Source organism: Tursiops truncatus, chromosome 12, assembly GCF_011762595.2.
Source record: "Tursiops truncatus isolate mTurTru1 chromosome 12, mTurTru1.mat.Y, whole genome shotgun sequence".
Lineage (NCBI taxonomy): Eukaryota > Metazoa > Chordata > Mammalia > Artiodactyla > Delphinidae > Tursiops > Tursiops truncatus.
Genome location: NC_047045.1, coordinates 67,205,518 through 67,213,603, shown reverse-complemented (window position 1 = coordinate 67,213,603; position 8,086 = coordinate 67,205,518). Strand labels below are relative to the sequence as shown.

At 35.4% G+C, this 8,086-nt stretch overlaps 1 protein-coding gene across 1 annotated transcript; it reads right to left on the bottom strand.

Annotated features, from left to right (window-relative positions):
* Positions 1 to 4,935: 4,935 nt before the first annotated feature.
* On the bottom strand, positions 4,936 to 6,797 carry GJE1 (gap junction protein epsilon 1). Its single transcript, XM_033867383.1, has 3 exons — positions 6,759 to 6,797; positions 5,897 to 6,079; positions 4,936 to 5,331 (listed from the first exon to the last, which is right to left on the bottom strand). The coding sequence occupies exons 1-3, from the start codon at positions 6,795 to 6,797 to the stop codon at positions 4,936 to 4,938; spliced, it is 618 nt and encodes a 205-aa protein (XP_033723274.1).
* Between the last annotated feature and the right edge of the window lie 1,289 nt (positions 6,798 to 8,086).

The following is an 8,086-nucleotide window of genomic DNA, read 5'->3' as shown; positions in this document are numbered from 1 at the left end:
TATTTTCTCAAATATTTGGGCATATTTCAGATATCTTATTTTTATTAATTTCTAGTTTAATTCTATTGTGAATTAAACAAAGTCATTGAGACTTTATCATGACCCAGAAAATGAACTTTCTTGGTGAATGTTACACTTGCACTTGAAAAAAATGTATATTCTGCTGTTGTCTAGTAAGAGTGTTCTCTAAATATCAGTTAGTTCAAGTTGCTTATTGGTAATGTTTGTGTTCTGTTTCCTTCCTGATGTTCTACTTTGTCAATTGATTACTGATGAGGAATGTTGAAATCTTTAATTATAATTGGATTTATTTCTCTTTTCAGTTCTAGCAGGCTTTGCTTCTTCTATTTTGGCACTGGTGGAATACACATTTATAACTGTTATGCTTCCTAATGAAATTATACTTTAATCATTATGAAATGTCTCTTTTATCCCCGTCATTATTCTTTGCCCTGAAATCTGCTTGAGTTTTCTCATATTAATACAGCTAATTCAGCTCTCTGATGCTTACTGTTTGCATGATATATCTTTTTCCACTTTTATTATTATTTATTTGTAAAAATATTAAAATGTTTTAAATATTTAAAGTGGGGTCTTGTTAATAATTTGATCTGGATTTTTTTTTTAAATGTGGGGCTTCCCTGGTGGCGCAGTGGTTGAGAGTCCGCCTGCTGATGCAGGGGACATGAGTTCATGCCCCAGTCCGGGAAGATCCCACATGCCGCGGAGCGGCTGGGCCCGTGAGCCATGGCTGCTGAGCCTGCGCGTCCGGATCCTGTGCTCCGCAACGGGAGAGGCCCCAACAGTGAGAGGCCCGCGTACCGCAAAAAAAAAAAAAAAAAAAAATGCAGTCAGAAATCCCTGTTTTGGTTTGGAGTGCTAAGACCTTTATATTTATTGTAACTGTTGATATTTTTAGGTATAGTTCTACTACCTTGTTATTGTTTTCAATTTGTCCCATCTGTTTTTTTCCCTTTTTGTCTTTTTGGTCATCTTTTGGATTAATTGAATGTTTTAATTTCCTTTGTTGGTTTAGTAGCTAAAATTTTGTTGTTTTTCTGGTTGTCTTGTATTTAATAGTATACATCTTTAAATTATCACAGTGTACTTCAAGTGATATATAACTTCATATATATTATAAAATCTTATAAGGATATACTTCCACACTTGATTTGATATGCCACACATAGTTTTTTCAAGAACAATTTTGGATTTATCCATCGTATGCTGTTTTTTTTCTGATTTATTATTTTCTGTCTTTATTCTTATTAAATTATTTTTGTTTTCCTTAGTTTTATTTTAAAGTTCTTACATTTGCTGTTTGAATTACATTTATTGTTTATTTTTTAAGAAGAAATGTATCTTCCACTGTCAATTGGCCATGCACTACAATTTTGACAATATCTTATAGGTTTTAATATGTAATATTCTGACTGTTGTTCATTTATAAACAAACTGAAAAACTTCAGTTTGAATTACCTTATTTGACCCAACAACTTTTTCTGGAATAACTTTAAATATATTTTCAAGTGGTTAGTTATTTGTTTAACTTTGACATTCTTATTAATTTTTGCTACATTTGCAGTTTAGTTAGAAAAATCAGTTTTTATATTTTAAACTGTATTACATATATTTAAATATCTTATATTTTATAAATGCTATATTTTTATGTAGCATTTATTATCCAGGAGTATACAGCTGTGTGCTAACAATCCTGATATACTTACTAACAAAATGAAATCATAGAATGGTATAGATCATTAAGGAATTAAAAGACTGTCCAAACCAACTCTCACAGGATCTGTATCTTTACACATAACAATATGGACTGTTTACTTAAAAGAAGCAGAGGTGACCAGGGTTCCTCTAGTGGCTTAGAAATGCTATCCTTCCTCCTTGTGAGTTGAGGAGAGAGAGTCCAGGGCTAAAGAGGCTAGTTTTCATAGGACAGACTACCTTAGAGGGAGAAGCTACAAAGCATGAGAGCTCCAGAAATCTGTAAAGGGTCTTCGACTGAGTCCTGATCAATGTAACATCTTTAAACATCTTTGCAGAAAAAGAGCTACCTGAAAGGATTAAAAGGAACAATACCCAAGATTCGCACAGAACTGAGAACAGTTACTTTTTCCAACAGCTAGGGTAGAAATCCTCTTAAAAAGGAGCATACTTTGACAATGTCCTAGGATGAATCAGCATAAGAATAAATCAAATTGTTTGCCTGTGAATGGGCAGTGATATTAAGGGGAGGTCTGTTGGTTTTTTTAAAAAATGATCTTCCCTTAGAAAAATCCTGAGGGGCAAACAAGAAGAATGTCTTTTTGCCGCTTCTCCCTTCTTTCCCTGGGCACAGCAAAAACCTGCTTCCTGTAGCTACAGCAATTTCTGTTGTAACCATAAGTGCAATGGGCCGAATGTTGTGTCTCCCCAAAACTCATATTTTGGAAATCCTAACCTCCAATGTGATGGTATTAGAAGGTGGGACCTTTGGGAAGTAAGTAGGTCATGGGGAGGGAGCCCTAATGAATGAGATTAGTGTCCTTATAAAAGGAACCCTAGGGAGCTCTCTGGCCTTCTTTCTACCATGTGAGGATACAATAAGTCTGTAACACAGAAGATGGCTCTCATCAGAACCTGAACATGCCAGCACCTTGATCTCAGACTTCCATCCACCAGAACTATGAGAAATAAATTTCTTTTGTTTATAAACTATCCAGTCTAGGTATTTTGTAATAGCAGCCCAAATGGACTAAGACAATGAGTCAACCAGCTTGAGGAAGGAATTCAAGAATTTGAGAATGGTGGAAAGATAACATTTCCAAAGTACCAAAGAGGCATCTCATAGAGCACTCAGAAACGTTTTGCCTTAGTAACGGGGCAAAATTAGCCCTTCAGTAAGGGCTACACTGGTCCCATCTAACAAAGCTTAAAAGGAAGTACAAAGGATCAACTGTTTCCAAGTAATTTAACTGTGCCCCAGAATAAAATTTAAGAATTATTTATGGGAAGACAAAAATATTCAGCATCCGACAAGGTAAAACACACAATGTCTGGTATCCAATAAAAAATTACATGCCTTCTAAAGATGCAGGAAAATATGAACCATATTGAAGATGTATGTGTTTGTGGGAGAATTGGTTGGAGGAGTCCACCCTAGGTACAGGCAATAAACGGTATATTATCTACAGATAATTTAAAAATAAGAATAAAACATACTAGACATTGTTGCTGCTTATTATCACTAAGGGCCAGTGATTCTAAACAAAATCAATGAGCAAATAGTCTTTCCCTTCAGAGGGGGCTATTTCCAACAGCCCCCAGCCTCTTGTCATATCACTGTGCCCCTCACTAGAATATGATCTTATAACGGTACTACATCTTGTTTATCTTTGTATTTGAACTTTTAATGTGGTACATGTTTAATAATCGATACTATGCAGCTATTTGTTGAATGAAGGTAAATTGGATTTTTTCTTGTGCTTTTCTGTGGAGAAAGCCTCAATGATTTAAAAATTAATGTAGAAATTCATGATATCAACCATAGGTTGAATAATGCTTAAGAAAAAATTGAAAACCTCAGTTTTTGACTGACTATACTTATTTCCCTAATAAAGCACCAGTATAACGCAGTCATACACAAAGTTTTTAAATGATATCAAATGGACATGATTCTTGGTAAGACAGGCAGATAAAAAGAAATGCACTGAATTAATATAAAATTACCTTTGACGATGTTATGTGGCAGCCTGAATGGGAGGGGAGTCTGGGGGAGAATGGACACATGTATATGTATGGCTGAATCACTTTGCTGTGCACCTGAAACTATCACAACATTGTTAATCGGCTATACTCCTTTATAAAATAAAAAGTTTAAAAAATTGCCTTTGAAATCATTTCATAGCTATTTAGGAAGTCTAGCTTAATATAAATATAACTTACTATTTCAATAATCTTGAATATAGAAACTATTGTTGTAGGATATCTATGAGCACAGAGGGGTTTTTTTTTCCAACAAGCAACAAGGAAATCATGCACACTATTTTCCATAGCATTTTTTATTTATTTGGTGGCCACATTACCATATCATTTAATATTTAAAATTTCAAGACAACAGTATGAGTATAATATTAAAAATGTAAGTGCTCCATTTCTTCAAGTTAGTCATCAAATTATAGAATGACTCTTTTAATAATTAATTGACAACTTTTGCACTTAAATAAGTTATATTTTACATGAATACAACAATAATTACATCCTCAAAGTTTATGCTGCATAGTTAAGTGGAAAGGGAAATAGCTTTATAGTTAGGAAAGCTGCATCCTAGGATTGCATATATTAATCTCCCTGAGCCTCATTTTTCTACTCTGTGTAAAAGAGTTAATAAAAGTTTCTCTGGCCATAAAATACTGTGATTGATTAAGATGTTGTATATGAAAGAACTCTGTAAAAGTACTATTTAAAAATGAGTTAACATTAGTTCCATGTATGTTTCCTAATGTGTGACAAAATTAAAATGGAACAAAGGTTTTGTTCAAGAATCCCTTTCTTTGGGGCTTCACTGGTGGCGCAGTGGTTGAGAGTCCGCCTGCCGATGCAGCGGACACGGGTTCGTGCCCCGGTCCGCAAAGATCCCACATGCCACGTAGCGGCTGGGCCCGTGAGCCATGGCCGCTGAGCCTGCACGTCCGGAGCTTGTGCTCCGCAGCAGGAGAGACCACAACAGTGAAAGGCCCGCGTACCGCAAAAAAAAAAAAAAAGAATCCCTGCCTTAGAACTGAGTATTGTACTTTATACTAGACATAAATTTTAGACACACTGAGGTTAGTTTGAAGAACAGATATTTATGTTTGAAATTGAGATACTCACTGAATGAGATAAAACTAAATAAAAATGGTTGATAAATAATTGTGGCATGACAGTAGGTAATCAACCTTTTGGTCATTGCTTAATTAGAAAGCATAATCTTCTAAATATTATCTCAAAAATCTCAGCAACACATAAGACTATTGTAATTACAGTAAATGTATACATTGCAATGAGAAAAATGGTCTTCTCAAAGTGTTCTGGCACCATGCATCTTATGGTAGTAAATTTTTTCCGAAGAGACACAGCATCACACAGGTAGAGAGGTTTTACTTGGAAACCAAAGAGGTGAATCTGAAGCCAAAATGCTACCACTTCTAGACTAATTCTTAATAAAACAGAGAGGATATAAATCACAGTGTAGATGGGCTTTTGAAGAATGCATTCTTGATTGATGCTTTTACATGCAGCATAAAGATGAAAAATAGCTCCAGGAACCAGGACAATCACTAGTTGTAATGCCCAGAACACCTAAAGTATGTCAGAAATATCTTAGTCAAATCAGTCAACACGTAATGAAAAAACACACTAAAAAAACCCATAATTCACTGACCCTCAATAGAGGCTAATTTAAAAATTCTAAGTTTTGTAAGTCTTATGAGGATAAAAATAATATAATGAAGATGGTAATGCTGGACATAATCTCATTTAATTACCAAGATGTTTAGAGTTTAAAATTTTAAACACTTAGTAATTGTAAAAATGTAGTCATATTTTACTGTCATCACCTACCAATTACTAATAATGATGGAATACGTTATTTTAGTATCTACTCAATTTCCATTTCTAATTACAAGCCTGGAATATAATTCTAACATCAATAGATAATAGGATGCTGGACTTGGAAGAAACTCTTGACCAACTCAAATTAATTTACCTGAAATATACAGCTAATATTTTAAAAAGGTAATTATTCTAGAAATAATACCTGTTAGAATATTCTTCATCTTATTATGACATTATTTTACATTTAAAAAGAAAACAATTTTATCTGGTGTGGAGTAAGGTTTACATTTGTGCACACAGAAACACTTACTTGTGGAGTGATTGGCCTGAACTGATTGTAACAGATGAGGTTTATTTCTCTCTTGTCTGGATCACAACTGAAGTGCAAAGCCTCATTCCCATAAACTGCAAAGCCTAACACCCCAAGGAAGAACATTCTGACCGATCCAAAGAAAAGGGTGTGGAATTGACCGATCACGGTGGGAGGCTTCATCTGTTACAGTTTTAGGAGAAAAAAAAAACTTTTGAAAACAAACATTAAAGGGGGATATTTTAAAGGATGATTTCATTATCACATTAAAAAAAATTTAAGATTCATAAAGTTTCAAAGAAAGACAGGAACTTAGAGATCATCAAGCCCAATTCAAATCCTGCATTTTGAGATTTCTTACCCTTTTCACTTTGAAATTCTGAAGTGCAACAGTCAAATAGGAACTTGTTGCTAATGACATAAATAATTTTGGAAACTTGTAAAAAGCTTTGAATTTAATTAATATCCCTTACCCCTGTAAACCTTTTGCAATAAAATCAAGGTAATCTTAGTATATCTAGTACCTTTTTAAAAAATTGGATAATAAATCCAACATTAAATTCATTAGTATACACACTATCTTAATAAGCAAATAATGTTTATTTAGTTGTCATTACAGCTTCTCTTCTCAATTATCAAATTGATAGAGCGATCAGCTTTAAAGCACCAACAGCTAAAAGTAATTCCTGAATTATTCTAGTTACAGTTATTTAAATTCAGAATATGTTGAAGCAAATGGTTGATATTTATATCATTCTCCATACATGTAGAGGACCTTATTCATCAGCACTCATGCAAATCATGTTAAAATAACAGATAGGACTCATACAATTGTTGTTGCTGCTGCTTGTATAATACTTACACATCCTTCATAGAAGTTTTTGATGTAATTTAGAGACATGTCTCAGGAGATGTTATCCCAGCATCCCTGTGGGTTAATCCTTGACCCACATTGCCAGTTTGTTTCTGCCAGAATCAAACTCTTATTTTCTGTCATAACTTTTACAACAGAAAGCACTTATACTGCACATTTCTCTCCCCTCCTCCTTTTCTTTTTTTTTTTTTTTTCATAGATCTCTGGGGCTCCAGTCAACTTTCCTCTCTCTCTCCCCAAACAAAACAAAAACAAAGAAACAAAAGACTAGGGCATGTGGTCAATCTGATAATCCCTTGATTTACACTGTCAGCATAGCCAGCCAGCCAGACAGGAGTGCCAGTAAAGCAGGAGGCCAGGCCAGCAAGGGTTCTGACACTCAGTGCCTCTCAGTTACCTAAGAATTTCCTGCGCGTAAAGCAGCGGACTCTCTAGCTTAGAGTTTTCTCTGAAATGTCAAGTGATTTTTTTTTTTTTTTGACTTCCTTTTAGGTATGTCTGAAAAGATAAGTATGTGGGAAATATTCCTGATTCTTTCTTGTTTACTTCCATGGAATAAAACTGATTTCTGGGAAGTTTAAGAAACTGTAAAGCAGGTTATGATAGCTATTACATCACTGAATATTACTAATGTGTTACTATCTTTGTCTTTTTTTTTTTTTTTTTGGTGTGTGTTGGTTATGTGCAATTACTACGGCATTTTATTTATTTTTTTGTGGTACGCAGGCCTCTCACTGTTGTGGCCTCTCCCGCCGCGGAGCACAGGCTCCGGACGCGCAGGCTCAGCGTCCATGGCTCACGAGCCCAGCCACTCCGCGGCACGCGGGATCCTCCCGGACCGGGGCACGAACCCGCGTCCCCTGCCTCGTCAGGCGGACTCTCAACCACTGCGCCACCAGGGAAGCCCCTATCTTTGTCTTTCTGATGAATACTTACCACAGCCATGGAAAAATCTGCAGTTAGATCTTGATTCTAAGGAAAAAGATAGATACTGCTAACCAAGATAAGACCTGGATCTAGCATAAATCATGTAAATAATCCCACCCTCCCTTTCTTTTGTCCTCAGTAGACACATCATCTGCTAGACATGGTTATGGGTACTGAGAATGAGCAGGGGCCAAGAACAAGTGGCTGCCTTCTAACTGATAATACATCTGCTTGCTATCTTCCAGCCGCCTATAACACTATTCAGCCAATGGTTGATCAAACTTGATTTCTTCACTTGCTTTTCTCATCTTTGTTTTGTTTGCAATCTGTGAAAGTGATAACTCCAATTGACTTCATTGCTCTTGTCAGCAAGTGGAGAAGTGATTGCA

Excerpts from the sequence above, each read along its gene's own strand:
- GJE1 (XM_033867383.1), bottom strand. The coding sequence starts at position 6,797 with ATGTCTCTAAATTACATCAAAAACTTCTATGAAGGATGT. Across the intron at positions 6,080-6,758 it reads AAAACTTCTATGAAGGATGT|ATGAAGCCTCCCACCGTGAT; the intron begins GTAAGTATTATA and ends AAACTGTAACAG. Across the intron at positions 5,332-5,896 it reads TCAGGCCAATCACTCCACAA|GTGTTCTGGGCATTACAACT; the intron begins GTAAGTGTTTCT and ends GACATACTTTAG.